At 46.8% G+C, this 16,830-nt stretch overlaps 4 protein-coding genes across 7 annotated transcripts in view; 1 reads left to right on the forward strand and 3 right to left on the reverse strand.

Annotated features, from left to right (window-relative positions):
- Positions 1 to 2,875: 2,875 nt before the first annotated feature.
- Positions 2,876 to 4,325, reverse strand: LOC145554333 (uncharacterized). Its single transcript, XM_081613899.1, has 2 exons — positions 4,259 to 4,325; positions 2,876 to 4,200 (listed from the first exon to the last, which is right to left on the reverse strand). Exons 1-2 carry the CDS (start codon positions 4,323 to 4,325, stop codon positions 2,876 to 2,878), a joined length of 1,392 nt encoding a protein of 463 aa, XP_081470025.1.
- LOC108165945 (lysozyme C-like) lies at positions 4,152 to 6,484 on the reverse strand. Its single transcript, XM_081613900.1, has 6 exons — positions 6,415 to 6,484; positions 5,965 to 6,081; positions 5,663 to 5,740; positions 5,235 to 5,405; positions 5,081 to 5,159; positions 4,152 to 5,005 (listed from the first exon to the last, which is right to left on the reverse strand). The coding sequence occupies exons 1-6, from the start codon at positions 6,482 to 6,484 to the stop codon at positions 4,951 to 4,953; spliced, it is 570 nt and encodes a 189-aa protein (XP_081470026.1). The 3' UTR covers positions 4,152 to 4,950.
- An 801-nt stretch (positions 6,485 to 7,285) lies between these two features.
- On the forward strand, positions 7,286 to 10,034 carry LOC103460257 (lysozyme C-like). Its single transcript, XM_008402363.3, has 5 exons — positions 7,286 to 7,431; positions 8,088 to 8,323; positions 8,821 to 8,979; positions 9,680 to 9,758; positions 9,835 to 10,034. The coding sequence occupies exons 2-5, from the start codon at positions 8,194 to 8,196 to the stop codon at positions 9,914 to 9,916; spliced, it is 450 nt and encodes a 149-aa protein (XP_008400585.1). The 5' UTR covers positions 7,286 to 7,431; positions 8,088 to 8,193; the 3' UTR covers positions 9,917 to 10,034.
- A 2,191-nt stretch (positions 10,035 to 12,225) lies between these two features.
- The window catches only part of mbd2 (methyl-CpG binding domain protein 2), a 10,758-nt gene continuing 6,153 nt past the window's right edge, over positions 12,226 to 16,830 (reverse strand). For 3 of the 4 annotated variants that reach the window (XM_081613526.1, XM_081613525.1, XM_081613527.1), the window contains one exon: positions 12,226 to 13,028. In XM_081613526.1, the coding sequence (XP_081469652.1) occupies positions 12,800 to 13,028 (229 nt within the window). In that variant the 3' untranslated portion in view covers positions 12,226 to 12,799. The remainder of the gene's footprint in view (positions 13,029 to 16,830) is intronic. The other variant, XM_008402360.3, reaches the window with a different exon arrangement.

The following is a 16,830-nucleotide window of genomic DNA, read 5'->3' on the forward strand; positions in this document are numbered from 1 at the left end:
ATGCTCCTGCAGCTTCCTGATGCTCCTGCAGCTTCCTGATGCTGCTGCAGCTTCCTGATGCTGCTGCAGCTTCCTGATGCTGCTGCAGCTTCCTGATGCTCCTGCAGCTTCCTGATGCTGCTGCGGCTTCCTGATGCTCCTGCGGCTTCCTGATGCTCCTGCAGCTTCCTGATGCTGCTGCGGCTTCCTGATGCTGCTGCAGCTTCCTGATGCTCCTGCAGCTTCCTGATGCTGCTGCAGCTTCCTGATGCTGCTGCAGCTTCCTGATGCTGCTGCAGCTTCCTGATGCTCCTGCAGCTTCCTGATGCTGCTGCAGCTTCCTGATGCTGCTGCAGCTTCCTGATGCTGCTGCAGCTTCCTGATGCTGCTGCAGCTTCCTGATGCTGCTGCAGCTTCCTGATGCTCCTGCAGCTTCCTGATGCTGCTGCGGCTTCCTGATGCTCCTGCGGCTTCCTGATGCTCCTGCAGCTTCCTGATGCTGCTGCAGCTTCCTGATGCTCCTGCAGCTTCCTGATGCTCCTGCAGCTTCCTGATGCTCCTGCAGCTTCCTGATGCTGCTGCAGCTTCCTGATGCTGCTGCAGCTTCCTGATGCTGCTGCAGCTTCCTGATGCTGCTGCAGCTTCCTGATGCTGCTGCAGCTTCCTGATGCTGCTGCAGCTTCCTGATGCTCCTGCAGCTTCCTGATGCTGCTGCAGCTTCCTGATGCTGCAGCAGCTTTTCACTGTTTCTTTCTGTTTCTGGTCTGAATGTACAGAGACAGAAACATTTCCAGCAGAAGCAGGAATTTAATTGGACCAGAACAACAGGAGCAGCTAACCCTCCTCCTCCTCCTCCTCCTCCTCCTCCTCCTCCTCCTCCTCCTCCTCCTCCTCCTCCTCCTCCTCCTCCTCCTCCTCCTCCTCCTCCTCCTCGCTCTGTTTGATATGGACGTCCAGCACCAGGCCTGCTGACCCTGGAGGTTCTGCTGCCTCAGAGATACCAACCCTGAAATTAACAACCTGCCCTCCTCCTCTTCCTCCTCCTCCTCCTCCTCTGCTCCGTTTTATCTCCCTCCTTTCATTCCGTCCCTCCACCCGTCATTCACTCTTCTTCTACTCTTCGTCTTGTTCTCACTCAGATGTTCTAACCTCTCTCTCCACCTCTTACTGGGTTTTTTTCCTTCTTTGTCATGACGCCGCCCTGGAAATGACATTCCTGACATTATTTCCAAATCCAGTCGGGGAATAAATGTTTTGTTGCGTCTCGTTTCTCCTCTTGAAGAGCAGCAGAGTCTCTGCTCATGCAAATGTGAGAAACAAGTTCAGCATTTAAACCAAACACCTGATTTTCTCCTCTCTGAAATACCCAAATGGCTTTTAAAGGTATTATTATCCGGTTTGTGACGCCAATTAAAGAGTCTTAATATAATAGTAGAAATATAATTACTGAACTCGCTGCACTAGAATTAAACGTTTACATAATAAAAGCAGTTGATGCTTTGATTTTTTACAGTGTTCCAACTCTAGATTTCATTGTTTAACATTTGCCATTTTTTCCCCCTTTATTTACATTTTTGAGTTTATTAAAAGGCTGGAATCAAATTATTACCAAAAACTACATAAACCTGAGCATTTTCAGTAAAACTTTGCGGGGTTTTAGATTTTTGTTGTAATTTCTCCTGTTATTTTAACATTTAAAACACTTTAATCATGTTTTTGCCACAGCATGTTGACACATCAACGATTTAATTCTTAATATAACAGGTTTATGCTTTTATTTGGAGACGGAAGTGATGATGGTGAAGCTGCAAACATGAATCACAGATTAAAAGTTGTGATCATGATTGTTTTAGTTCATGTTTTAATAAATACATTCAGTTTTTCAGATAAACTCCTTTAACAGTTTGTTTTTTAAGCTCTCCTCTCTCCGGTCCTACAGAACCAACCGGAGCGGCTCGGTTCGGTTCTGTTCGGGCTGGAGGTGGACGGACCTTCAGGGAGCAGCAGAGCTCTGATTAGACAGGAAACACCTGGGAAAACAGGTGTGCACCGCCGAAATCCTTCCCCAGCGCCGCAGCTTTCAAGCTTCAGTGAATTATTTGGTTCCGAGTTTAAGGAAAGGAACCGGGCATCGTGAGAAGGTCCAAAGTTCTGACCAGAACCGGGCCTACTTGGACATCCTCCAGGCTCAACAAGATGGCAGCATGACGTAGTTTTAGTGGAAAGCTGAGTCGAGCGACAGGAATCATTAGCATTTGTTCAGCTAATGCTAACGCTACAGGGCTATGGCGCTACAGTGATGCATTCTGGGTAATTTGCTGAACCACGCCGCGGGTGGACAATGTGAGGAATAATACAGGAATATTCTGGATGAATACGACAAACTTTCTGTCAAAGAAAATTAAAAATGGCTGTTTAATTTGGAATGCAGCAACACGCAGAAATTTATGTTCATACTTTGTTTTCTACTGTCCAGGTTTTATTTTGTTACGTTTCATATTTTGGGGGAACAAAAAAAAACAAGAGGAAAGGAAACTGCTGCACAAAGAGACTTCAAAATAAAAGCATAAGCATCTTGACAAAAACTAAAACTTCAACACATGTTGAAGTTTATCCAAAAACAGCAAAGCATGTTAGCTCTTTAGAGTTTGTTTAAAATGTGTTTAGGGGCAGCTAAGTGAGCTAAATGTTTAGCAATGCTAAAGCAGCAAGCTAACGGTTTGCTTCACTATCAGCACATTAGCAGTAGCATGTTCACCACAGTTTATAAATAACTTCCTTGTCCCCATTAGCTTAAACATCACAAATGTTAAAGAGGGCTAAAAGTAAAAAAAAAAAGTGTAGCATATTTAAAATACTCCTAAAAGTTACATTTTTAACTAAGTTACTCGAGTAGCTAGTTACTACCAGGCTCTGGTAGCTCTGGTAGCTCCGGTAGCTCTGGCAGCTCTGGTAGCTCCGGTAGCTCCGGTGGCTCCGGTAGCTTCGGTAGCTCTGGCAGCTCCGGCAGCTCCGGTAGCTCTGGTAGCTCCGGTGGCTCCGGTAGCTCCGTTAGCTCTGGTAGCTCCGGTAGCTCCGGTAGCTCTGGCAGCTCTGGTAGCTCCGGTGGCTCCGGTAGCTTCGGTAGCTCTGGTAGCTCCGGTAGCTCCGGTAGCTCTGGCAGCTCTGGTAGCTCCGGTAGCTCCGGTAGCTCCGGTAGCTCTGGCAGCTCTGGTAGCTCCGGTAGCTCCGGTAGCTCCGGTGGCTCCGGTAGCTTCGGTAGCTCTGGCAGCTCCGGCAGCTCCGGTAGCTCTGGTAGCTCCGGTGGCTCCGGTAGCTCCGTTAGCTCTGGTAGCTCCGGTGGCTCCGGTAGCTCTGGCAGCTCTGGTAGCTCTGGCAGCTCTGGTAGCTCTGGCAGCTCTGGTAGCTCCGGTAGCTCCGGTAGCTCTGGTAGCTCCGGTAGCTCCGGTAGCTCTGGCAGCTCTGGTAGCTCCGGTAGCTCCGGTGGCTCAGGTAGCTTCGGTAGCTCTGGTAGCTCCGGTGGCTCCGGTAGCTCCGGTGGCTCCGGTAGCTCCGGTGGCTCTGGTAGCTTCGGTAGCTCCCGTGGCTCCGGTAGCTTCGGTAGCTCTGGCAGCTCCGGTAGCTCCGGTAGCTCCGGTGGCTCCGGTAGCTCCGGTAGCTCCGGTAGCTCCGGTGGCTCCGGTAGCTCTGGCAGCTCTGGTAGCTCTGGTAGCTCCGGTAGCTCTGGTAACTCTGGCAGCTCTGGTAGCTCTGGCAGCTCTGGTAGCTCCGTTAGCTCCGGTAGCTCCGGTGGCTCCGGTGGCTCTGGCAGCTCTGGTAGCTCTGGTAGCTCTGGCAGCTCTGGTAGCTCTGGCAGCTCTGGTAGCTCTGGTAGCTCCGGTAGCTCTGGTAACTCTGGCAGCTCTGGTAGCTCTGGTAGCTCCGTTAGCTCCGGTAGCTCCGGTGGCTCCGGTGGCTTCGGTGGCTTCGGTAGCTCCGGTGGCTCCGGTAGCTCCGGTAACTCCGGTGGCTCCGGTGGCTTCGGTGGCTTCGGTAGCTCCGGTGGCTCCGGTAGCTCCGGTAACTCCGGTGGCTCTGGTAGCTCTGGTAGCTCCGGTGGCTCCGGTGGCTCCGGTAGCTCCGTTAGCTCCGGTAGCTCTGGCAGCTCTGGTAGCTCCGGTGGCTCCGGTAGCTCCGGTGGCTCCGGTGGCTCCGGTAGCTCCTGCTGTTTGCTGATGATTCCTCCAAACAGTAAGATGAGTCATTGTCGGGTCAGTTAAAGCATCGCTCTGCATCGAACCGGCCCTCAGCTCCTCCATCACTGTTTCCAGAACCTCCTCCGGCTCCGGCCCGCACATGGCCCGCATGGATCCATCCCCTCTGCCTGCAGATGAATCGATCCGGCTGCCTCCTCTCGGCGTGTTGATTAATGGCGTCGTGCGGCGCAGCTTCAGGTTGCTGCAGGTTGGAGATGAGACGGAACCAGGCTGAGTGGAGAAAGTTCAGGAAGTCCGTTCTGAGCGCGACGACACGGAGAGACGGGCAGCTGCTGCTGGAACCAGACAGAGACACGACCAGGATCTAATTGATGCGGTGGGTTGATTCCTGAAGCCTCCTGATTGGACAAGAGCGGCAATAAATCAGCAGGTTTTACTCTGCAGATGAACCGGATCAATATCAAGTACCAGCAGGAGCTTATGACGATCAGTGATCAGTTCAGAGAACAGGATGGATGGATGATGGATTCATTTACCCATTCATTTTTCTATTGTTTTTATTCATTCAAAAAACATAATTTCTGATGTGTTGAATGTCACAGCAGGTCTTTAGAGTCACTGAGGGGTCAGTGAATGCAGCATCAGACCAGGGGAGGACAGGAAGAGGCTGAGGTACCTCTGGATCAGGGGTGTACTTAGTTTTATTCAACCAGGACTGGATCTGTAACGGCTACAGGCAGAGACGTTTCTGCTCCATCCCGTCTTCAGGTCCAGGTTAGAGTCTGCAGCCGCTCAGGTCTCGGTTCTGACAGTGAGTAGTCCAGGCCACCCTGAAACCAAACACACACCGTTACCAGCGACGGTCCAATCAAAGTAAAGCAGTCTCACTGCACCACATGACCCACCAGGCTCTGATGCCGTTGGGGCCCCTGACGACCCGTTTGGCGCAGGTGATCGCCGTGGTCACATCGTCTGTCAGGAGTTCTGTGGGAAGATTCAAAAACTGGATCTTCTGCTTTCCTTAGAACTCCCAAAGTGACATGAGGATTCAACGCTTACGGCTGCAGTTGATGCCGCATCCGTTGGATCTGGAGACTCCGCCGTCTCTGCACCACCAGCGGCTGTTGATCTGGAAGATGCCGTAGTCGGTGGAGCCGTCTCTGTTGCGGTTGGTGGCTCTGGTGTTGAAGCCTGACTCGTGTTGGGTCAGACAAACCCCTACGGACAATCAGGACACCAGACTGAGCATCGGTTGGGTAAAGACTCAACGCCGGATAGAAAAGTCATCCGTCTCCCTTCAGGGGTACAAGGGAACTGGAGTCTATCGCCAAAGATCGGCGAGCCAGGGACGATGTCCAGAGTGGAAACTCTCCAGAAAAACTACCGTCTACCACTGACAAAGAGCTGAACACGACCTGGAGGCGTCCAGACGTGTCCAGGAAACCAGGAAAACCAAGAAATGCAAAGGGAAAACATGGGAACTTCACCCAGGAAGATCCTGGACCTCCTGACTTTAGGGCCTGTAGGTCCAGTTCCTGGTGACTCTTTGGGCTGAGCTGATCCAACTAAAGAGTTAAAAACCAACATCTACATCATTCTTAACCTTATTCACATTAAGAATGAACTGTTTTCCAAGTGGAACCAATCAGATGTTGACGTCTCTGAAAACCAGGAAATGATTCATAAAAGGACTGAAGACGAAGGAGCACAAATGTTTTAATAAGCAACCAGCTTCACTAAAGGAACATCTGACTCCCACTGCAGCCACAGCTGGTGGTTCTGTACTTACAGCCGGCCAGGCTGATGCCCCGGTGGCCGTCCATGCCACTGGCCTTCAGGGTGCGCAGGGTGCCACCGGCAGGGTCTTCATCCTCTTCATCCTCTGGTCCAGGGTTTTCTCTCCTGGCTTCCAGGCGATGCTCTCACCTTGAAGGTCTGCGGCGCCTTTAGCTGCTTGCTAATCTGACTGAAAGTCGTCCAAAGTCAACAGGAGCAGAGAGAGACGTGACGCTCTGACCTGACCTGGTCCCGGCTTCACTCCGTACTCCTGGATTTGGACTTTGCATGTTTTCCAGGGTGGGAAATACATCAAAGTCCAACAAACTGCGACATTGTGCAAGGAAATGAGCCCAGAGCAAATGTTTGGTGAAGGAGGAAGAGGAGGATGAAGAGGAGGATGAAGAGGAGGTCCTGATTGGTCCAATCGTTTCACCGTAAAGTCTCTGCTGAAGAGCCTCACCTGTTGTCCAGGTACTGAGGGCTTGGAGGCGACCGGGAGAGGGAACCTTCATCATCATCATCATCATCATCATGTATGGATGGTGACCTGAGACTCTAAAGGTGCAGAGGTCATGACCCCCGGTGACCTGAGAGGCTCCAGCTCCTGGTTCATCCGTTCGGTTTGGATGAAACCCGGAACGTTTCTTTCAGCTGGTAGAAGTGATATTATTATTAATTATTATTATTATTATTATTATTATTATTATTATTATTATTATTATTATTATTATTATTATTATTATTATTATTATTATTATTATTATTATTATTATTATTATTATTATCATTATTATTATTATTATTATTATTATTATTATTATTATTATTATTATTATTATTATTATTATTATTATTATTATTATTATTATTATTATTATTATTATTATTATTATTATTATTATTGTTTTTATTATTAACATTATTATTATTATTATTATTATTATTATTATTATTATTGTTATTATTATTATTATTATTATTATTATTATTATTATTATTATTATTATTATTATTATTATTATTATTATTATTATTATCATTATTATTATCATTATCATTATTATTATTATTATTATTATTATTATTATTATTATTATTATTGTTTTTATTATTAACATTATTATTATTATTATTATTATTATTATTATTATTATTATTATTGTTATTAACATTATTATTATTATTATTATTATTATTATTATTATTATTATTATTATTATTATTATTATTATTATTATTATTATTATTATTATTATTATCTGTCCTTATGATGAGAAACCAGCTGCTGGCCCAGATAGTATAAATCTCCAGAGTTGCTGTTTCCCGTTTCCCTCTGCAGCTGGGAGCTTCCGGTGGGCGTGGCTTCTCGTGTGTGACGCCATCGCGTCCCCCTCGTGACGTTTGTAGTTTTTAATCAGGTTTAGTTCCGCGGCTGGTGGCTGCAGCTCCATCACCCCTCTTTAAGTTTCCTCCACAGGTAACATGCTGACGTTTCTCACTTTGAAATACAACTTTATAAAAAATTATGATTATATTTAAATAAACTTTTCACTGCGGTTGGCTGTAAATAACTTTAAATACATAAACGTTTGAAAGTGTTGTGGACAAAATCCCAGTTTGCTGCCAGACTGGTTCGACTGGATCACCAAGGATCTGAAGCTGAAGTTATGAGCTACGGCAGCCTGTTGGGGCCACTGGAGGTGGAAAAATGAAGTATATTTCTATAAAAAAAAAAGAATAAATTTTAAAAAGAAACAGGACATTTTTGAGGAAACACACTTACTACAATTTTTTTGATTAGTCTCTGAAATTTTATACAAAATCGTGAAAATTTCTGAGTTTGAAAAACCAAAGATGTTTTAAAAATAAACATAAAAATCTCAGAATTATTGTAGGAAAAACTATAGACATTTTTTTTTAGTTTGAAAAGTAAAAAATCTCATAAATATGTAGATGAATCTAAAACACTAAAGAAGAACCTGGAAAGGCCGTAAATTGTGACTTTTCAAGCTTCATTTTAGTGATTTTTTTTTTTCCAGAAAATCCGATCAGAACGGAGGCAGAGCTGCGTTTCACATTCTACTCTGTTGTTTTCTATGCCGGTGGTTTCCTCTGGTTCCGCCGGAAAACCAGAACCAGAAACACGAAGCAGAACCAAACCGGGTTTTGGGGAACTTGCTGTCGCCTCGTCGTATTGACAGTTGGCCGCGGAGTTTCAGCAACAGGTCGAGACGGAGCCATGAAGGTTCTGCTGGTTCTGCTGGTTCTGCTGGTTCTGGTGGACGGCAGAGTGTTCGAGCGGTGCCAGTGGGCCCGAACCATGAAGAGCAGCGGGATGGACGGATACCGGAACGTCAGCCTGGCCAACTGTAAGCCGCACACAGACTGATTATTGATTATTATTCTGGTTTCAGACCGGATCACTTCTGGCTTCCTCCAGGTTTTATTATTAAATTCTTTAAAATAATCTAATATTGACCTAAAATTATGTCTATGATCTGTTTAGAGGAGAAAATGAGAAATGATCACAGTAAATGAAGTTACTGCTGCCACTATATGAAAATATTTAGTTTGAATATTTAGTTCAACTAAATATTTAATATAAAATACTTAACTTTAAGCTAACTGCTGAGTTTCAAAGCTAAATATTTAGCTCAGAGAAAAATAATCTGCCTTTTATAATTGAAACTGTGACATTTAATGACTAAATATCGCTGTGAACTTTACAAAATGGCCGCTTCCCTTAAAGAAACACTAGCCTGCTGCCAGAGGACGACGGGCTGCGGTCTCTAACTGCTGGATGCTTCGCTGACCCTCTGCTGACCTTTCAGCTGGAGTTTAAACATGGAACTGGTTCTGTCTTCAGGGATGTGTCTGACTTACTGGGAGTCGCGATACGACACCTTGGCTGTCAACCACAACCGGGACAAATCCACCGACTTCGGCATCTTCCAGATCAACAGCCGCTGGTGGTGCAACGACACCCGGATCAGAACCGCCAACGGATGTCGCATCATGTGTGAGCGTAGGTCAAGAACCTCCAGCTCTGAAACCAGCACAACCATCCTCAACACGGAGCCAAATACGTGGAGAATACTCAAACATGGCCGCACAACGAGCTGGGCCAGGCTAATGTGTAGCTTAGCTTAGCTTGTACTGAACAGTTAGGAGTTAGCTAACCCTGAAGCGCTAATCATGAAACATTAGCTCTGCTAACATGCTATATACCAACATGGTATTTAGCAGAAGCTAACTCCAAAGTGCTTTATTAACACAGTATTTATTAGAAGCTAATGCTAAAGCGCTAATTCAATTGATATTCTAAACACCAGTTTAATTTCAACATAATTTCCATAAAGTCCGTAGATATTCTGTTTATGTTTCTATTTTTGGTTTTAAATAAAGTTACTGGGGGAAAAGAGAGAACGTGAGGACAGACTTCAAAATAAGAGCATGAGTATAAACTACTGGAATAAATCTTAAATTCCTACAGATGTCAAACTTTATTCAACTGAACGTTTACAAAACGGCTAACTAAATTAGCTCTTGATCACTTATTCAGAAAAATTAATGTAGGGGAAGCTAAGTGCGCTAAATGTTAGCAAAGTTAGCAAAAGCGCTAATGCAAAAAAATGAACTAGCACCAACTGGCTTGGCAGGTTTCTAATGTTTTCCTTCTGTGTCGGAGTAAACGAAACGTTTTTTTGTTCTTTTTTCTGCACCAGAGCTGCTGAGCGACGATGTGGGCGTGGCCATCGGCTGTGCGAAGCGCGTCGTCAGGGACCCGCAGGGCATCGCCGCCTGGTGAGGTCATGTGACCAGCCTCGGCTGATCTGCTGTTGGAAAAGCTCTCATGACGTTTCCCTCTGTCTGGCTGCAGGGTGGGCTGGCGGACGCACTGTAAAAACCAAGACGTGAGTAAATATTTGCAGGGATGCGGCCTGGATTCTTCGCTCCTTTAAACCGGGAAGAAGAAGAAGAAGAAGAAACTCGGATCGAAACCAAAAAACTCGATGAATTAAATCTGAGTTTGTGCATTTTTCTATTTCCGGAACGACATGCAATAAAGATGAGACCTAATCTTCTCTAGTAAAATGTGTGATCATGTGTCTAAAAAGCCAAAAATGCTTTGGTTACTTCCAGACGAATGTTTTTTAGTGTAAGATTTATACAGAAATCTTTGCTCAACATGGAGATTCCTCCATAAAATATTCTCTCATTTTTATAACCGTCACACAGAAATAAATGTGTTTGATGATGAACCCAAATGCAGAAATGCAGAGGCGGCAAGTAGATTTTGTATTTAATTTTTTTTAAAAATCATGAAAAACTTACCACAGGGAGCCAGAGCAGAACAAAAACCTGCTGATTGGCTGACGGGTCGCAGGTGTGAAGGAGAGAAAGTGGCACAGCGGGCGAGAGAGAGAGAGAGAAACTAGAATCACTAAGAAGCTAACAGTGAAGCGCCTGGCACAAACCACCAGGGTCGCTATGCTAACATTAGCGTGTTAGCATCGAGCTAACAGGCTAATCTGGTTCGACAGAGGAAGTGAAAAGACGTCAAATCTCCACATCTGTGAAACTGAGGATGTTTGGCAGCAGAAGAGGAACCAAACTGGATGCAGGAAACAGGAAGTGAAACCAGATCAGGAACCAGCAGCTTTCAGATCACATGGGTCCAACTCCAGGCTCGGGGGCCGGATGTGGGCCGCCGTAGCTCCTGATGTGGCCCTTTAGGCTCCAGATGCTAAATTACATCAACCTGATCCTCCAGTTCTATGGGGCCATGGAAGGTACTGGTTCTGGTTGTACTGGTTCTGATTGAGTTACTGGTTCTGATTGGGGTACTGGTTCTGATTGAGTTACTGGTTCTGGTTGTACTGGTTCTGATTGTACTGGTTCTGATTGTACTGGTTCTGATTGTACTGGTTCTGATTGAGTTACTGGTTCTGATTGTGCTGGTTCTGATTGTACTGGTTCTGGTTGTACTGGTTCTGATTGTGCTGGTTCTGATTGAGTTACTGGTTCTGGTTGTACTGGTTCTGGTTGTACTGGTTCTGATTGTGCTGGTTCTGATTGAGTTACTGGTTCTGGTTGTGCTGGTTCTGGTTGGGATGTGGGTCATGGTCGGTGCTGGAAGCTGGGACTTGTAGTTCTGGCTCTGGACCCGGTTAGAAACTGGCAGCAGAAAGTCATTAGCTCATGCTAATGAGCACCAGCAGCCAGATGTTATCAGAACCAGAGTCCAACATCTGGATGGGAAACGGTTCATCAGCCCGGTTCTGGAGGACCGGGTCAGGAGGTCAGGGGCCTCCCTGTTGGAGCCATTTTGATTTTGTAGCCTCGTAGGAAGTTCTGTTGTTTTGCTAAGGCTGCAAAATTAAAATGTTCTTTTGTTTTTCTTAAATCCTAGTTTTGTTTAGTAATTTTTGCTGATTTGGTTTGATTTGGACCAGAACATCTGCTCCACCTCCAGCTGCTGTGGTTCTGCCCCAAACCAGCCTGTTCCCCTCCTGGCCTGTGGGGGCGCTGCACCAAGAACCACTGAAGGAAACGACACAGAAACCTCTGAGAGCAACTTCCTGTTTCACCAGATGGAAAAGTCAGAGTTTAGCGGTTGGAGCCATTTCTGCTGCTAGTGCTAGGCTAGCATGTTAGCTTTGGTTGTATTTACCCAGAATGCCCTGCGCTGTAGTCCACTTCCTGTTCTGTTCACTTCAACCAAACCCAGACTGAAGCTAGCAGACAGATCAGAGTTAGCTTAGCATTCACACCTCCCCAACCGAACTGGACTTTCTAGACAACGGACTGGACTTGGATTAAAGCCGATTATTCAGAACTGGTGTGAACGACGTGACATTTTGCACCATTTTGGCTCCATATGTAAGGATCCGTCCTTAGCGACGGCGTGAGACAAACTCTGGTCTCCAGGTTCCCGTTTACATGACGCACGCTCTGCTCAGTCTGGTGGCACAGATTCAGTTTCTGAGTGAACCTGACTCACAGGTAACACGGTTCCTCTAAACTAGCGGTTCCCAAAATGTGGGTCAGGGTCCAGAAATGTGGTCCAACATCAGCCAGAAGCAACGAAAACCACCAAATTCAGGCAGAACTCACAGGTTTATGTTCATATTTGACGTTTCTGCATAATTCTGGAGAAATTTAAACCTAGAATCTAACATTGGACGTGTCGGGGAACAGATATCCACATGTCCCGTTTGTTCCAGGAAGTCCCCCGACTTCCAACCGGATCAGAAGAACCACAAAGACACGGAATATAATCTCTTTATTTACTCCAGTTCAGGAAATATACACTAAAGTTCTCTGAAGGTATAAAAATTTGTTTTAAATAAGTAATTATTCTGTTTGATATGTCTGTAAATTCTCATAATTATTAAACGAAACCCTGAAGATGTGAAGCTCCTCCAATCAGGAGCTCAGAGAGTTAGCAGAGTTAGCTGGTCCGGCGCCCAACATGGCGTCAGTCTGAGGAGGCGGGGTCACTGGGAGGCGGGGTCAGTGAGGAGGCGGGGTCACCGGGAGGCGTTGTCACCAGGAGGCGGAGTCACCGGGAGGCGGAGTCAGTGAGGAGGCGGGGTCACCGGGAGGCGTTGTCACCAGGAGGCGGAGTCACTGAGGAGGCGGGGTCACCGGGAGGCGGAGTCACTGAGGAGGCGGAGTCAGTGAGGAGGCGGAGTCACTGGGAGGCGGAGTCACTGTGAGGCGTTGTCACCAGGAGGCGGAGTCACTGAGGAGGCGGGGTCACCGGGAGGCGGAGTCACTGAGGAGGCGGAGTCAGTGAGGAGGCGGAGTCAGTGAGGAGGCGGAGTCACCGGGAGGCGGGGTCAGTGAGGAGGCAGAAGCTGGTTGAAGGCTTTGGTTGCTGGTTTGGATCCGTCTGAGCTGCTCCGGGTCCAGGCGTATAAACGGTTTCCTGAGCTGAGGAACCTGAGGAAGGCTGGAAGAAGCGGGCCGGGTTCTGGTCTGAGCGGGCCGGGTTCTGGTCGGAGCGGGCCGGGTTTGAATCTGGATTTGGTAGAAGGTGGAAACCCTGAGGATGGTGGACAGGAGGACCTGAGGACAGAAGGACAGGAGGAAGACGTCAGTCCAGGTTGGACGTTTTCATTCATCATCACTTACAACAGGAACCAATTAAGTTACACAAAGAATTAAAAGATATAAAACGATAAAATCAAGTGAAAGGACAATAATAAACAGCAGTGGGCCCAGAACTGCGCCTGGTTCCACTTTTAATAGCCTGGGAAGACCCAGATGATGATGTCACAGCTTTCAAAGCTTCTGATTGGTTACTACTCAACACAGGCTGGTAACAAACTGGTTCAAACAGGACGCTGGTGACCCGGTCAGCGGTTCTGACAGGACAAACGGGCCGAAAACCCAGCAAACTGCAGCAAATAGACTCTGAGGGAAACATCCTGCATCTTCTCCTACTACTCTCCTGTTTCATTATGTAGCTGCAGCCTTCTGGGTTCTCTCTGGTTTCTGACTGGTTTCTGACTGGTTTCTGACTGGTTTCTGACTGGTTTCTCTCTGACTGGTTTCTCTCTGGTTTCTGACTGGTTTCTCTCTGGTTTCTGACTGGTTTCTGACTGGTTTCTCTCTGACTGGTTTCTCTCTGGTTTCTGACTGGTTTCTCTCTGGTTTCTGACTGGTAGCTGGAGCTTCCAGAGGAGCTGATTCAGGCGATTTTCAGCTGCTGCTAATTAGTGAATGTTGAAGCAGAAAAGAATTATCTATCTGCTTCAAAGTCCTTCAGAGACGGTGTGTGTGTGTGTGCATGTGTGTGTGAGAGCTCGGCCTCGATCAGGCTGCAGATTATCAGGATTTCCTAATTATTAGGAGTAATTAAGACGGAGTCGTGGATTATGAGGCTGAATCCTGAAAACCCTGCTGCCGACAGAGAGACGCTGGAACAATGCAGAGTCCATCACCGAGTGTGTTCAGCAGCGGTGGGGGAGGGGCAGCGAACAGAACCACACACTGGACCCGGCAGCAGAAACACGGACCGTTTCTGCATCAAATATTAGAAATTATGAATTTATTCTGCTGATTTCAGCCACAATACCACAGTGGAACTTTATTATAGTTTTCTGACAGAACCGTCTGCTGCAAGAGAGACACGAGACGGAACTAAAACAGATGAGCTGAAACCAGCAGGAACCAGTTAGAACCAGCAGAAACCAGTCAGAACCAGCAGAAACTAGCAGAAACCAGTTAGAACCTGCAGAAACCAGTCAGAACCTGCAGAAACCAGTCAGAACCAGCAGAAACCAGTTAGAACCAGCAGAAACCAGTTAGAACCAGCAGAAACTAGCAGAAACCAGTTAGAACCTGCAGAAACCAGTCAGAACCAGCAGAAACCAGTTAGAACCAGCAGAAACCAGTCAGAACCAGCAGAAACTAGCAGAAACCAGTTAGAACCTGCAGAAACCAGTCAGAACCTGCAGAAACCAGTCAGAACCAGCAGAAACCAGTTAGAACCAGCAGAAACCAGTCAGAACCAGCAGAAACTAGCAGAAACCAGTTAGAACCTGCAGAAACCAGTCAGAACCTGCAGAAACCAGTCAGAACCAGCAGAAACCAGTTAGAACCAGCAGAAACCAGTCAGAACCAGCAGAAACTAGCAGAAACCAGTTAGAACCTGCAGAAACCAGTCAGAACCAGCAGAAACCAGTTAGAACCAGCAGAAACCAGTCAGAACCAGCAGAAACTAGCAGAAACCAGTCAGAACCAGCAGAAACCAGTTAGAACCAGCAGAAACCAGTCAAAACCAGCAGAAACCAGTTAGAACCAGCAGAAACCGGTTAGAACCAGCGGAAACCAGTTAGAACCAGCAGAAACCAGTTAGAACCAGCAGAAACCGGTTAGAACCAGTTAGAACCAGCAGAAACCGGTTAGAACCAGCAGAAACCAGTTAGAACCAGCAGAAACCGGTTAGAACCAGCAGAAACCAGTTAGAACCAGCAGAAACCGGTTAGAACCAGCAGAAACCAGTTAGAACCAGCAGAAACCGGTTAGAACCAGCAGAAACCAGTTAGAACCAGCAGAAACCGGTTAGAACCAGCAGAAACCGGTTAGAACCAGCAGAAACCAGTTAGAACCAGCAGAAACCAGTTAGAACCAGCAGAAACCGGTTAGAACCAGCAGAAACCAGTTAGAACCAGCAGAAACCGGTTAGAACCAGCAGAAACCAGTTAGAACCAGCAGAAACCAGTTAGAACCAGCAGAAACCAGTTAGAACCAGCAGAAACCAGTTAGAACCAGCAGAAACCGGTTAGAACCAGCAGAAACCAGTTAGAACCAGCAGAAACCGGTTAGAACCAGCAGAAACCAGTTAGAACCAGCAGAAACCAGTTAGAACCAGCAGAAACCAGTCAAAACCAGCAGAAACCAGTTAGAACCAGCAGAAACCGGTTAGAACCAGTTAGAACCAGCAGAAACCGGTTAGAACCAGCAGAAACCAGTTAGAACCAGCAGAAACCGGTTAGAACCAGCAGAAACCAGTTAGAACCAGCAGAAACCGGTTAGAACCAGCAGAAACCAGTTAGAACCAGCAGAAACCAGTTAGAACCAGCAGAAACCAGTTAGAACCAGCAGAAACCAGTTAGAACCAGCAGAAACCAGTTAGAACCAGCAGAAACCAGTTAGAACCAGCAGAAACCAGTTAGAACCAGCAGAAACCAGTTAGAACCAGCAGAAACCAGTTAGAACCAGCAGAAACCAGTTAGAACCAGCAGAAACCGGTTAGAACCAGCAGAAACCAGTTAGAACCAGCAGAAACCGGTTAGAACCAGCAGAAACCAGTTAGAACCAGCAGAAACCAGTTAGAACCAGCAGAAACCGGTTAGAACCAGCAGAAACCAGTTAGAACCAGCAGAAACCGGTTAGAACCAGCAGAAACCAGTTAGAACCAGCAGAAACCGGTTAGAACCAGCAGAAACCAGTTAGAACCAGCAGAAACCAGTTAGAACCAGTTGAAACCGACTGAACTGGACCAAACCACCCGACATCGGCTGAAACCAGTTCATGTCCCCCAGCTGGACCAACAACCTGTTGACTGACCAACAGCATTATAGAGTCCATCTGCTGCTCATCTTCTTCCTCTGCCTCCCCCCAGCGTGTTGCTGCCCCCTGCTGGCCGTTTATGATTTAAACAGTCACTCCTCCACCCACTCAGCCTCTTTCAGCACAAACGGCTAACATGTAGCCCCACACACACACACACACACACACACACACACACACACACACACACACACACACACACACGGCTGCATTAGCAGCAGGTAACAGCAGGACAAACATCCCGACTGCTGTGCTGCTGACAGTTTGAGTTTAAACTGTTTTATGCTCTTAATGCACCGATCCAGAGATCAGAACCGTCGGAACCGGCCCGATTCTACCAGAACCATCTAAACGGGCTGAGAATCAGGGCTGTGGACAGGCTCCAGATATCAGCACAATAAAGGTGCCATTGGACCAAAAACATGTCAGAATTAAAGGAAAAACTTTGTTTTCACCAGAAAAACCAGGAATAAATGTAGTTGAGTAAAATTTCATCTTGATTTTATTGTCTTATGACCTTATTCTTGAAAGAAAACCCAGCCTGATTCTGATGGTTCTGTCTAGAGTCGACCTGAACTCAAAGTCCAAATAAACGCTGGTCATACAAGATGGCCGCCGTGGTCATTCAAGATGGCTGCCGTGGTCATTCAAGATGGCCGCCGTGGCCATCGGGAGTCTTGCTCTCGAACTGAACATTTAAGACGTTGTGTTGGACGGCTGCTGGATTCTTCCCGTTTCTCTCCTCCGCCCGAACCGAACCGCCGGACCTCGTCTGCATCTCCGTTACCAC

This window comes from Poecilia reticulata, chromosome 12, assembly GCF_904066995.2.
Source record: "Poecilia reticulata chromosome 12, P_reticulata-male-v2, whole genome shotgun sequence".
Lineage (NCBI taxonomy): Eukaryota > Metazoa > Chordata > Actinopteri > Cyprinodontiformes > Poeciliidae > Poecilia > Poecilia reticulata.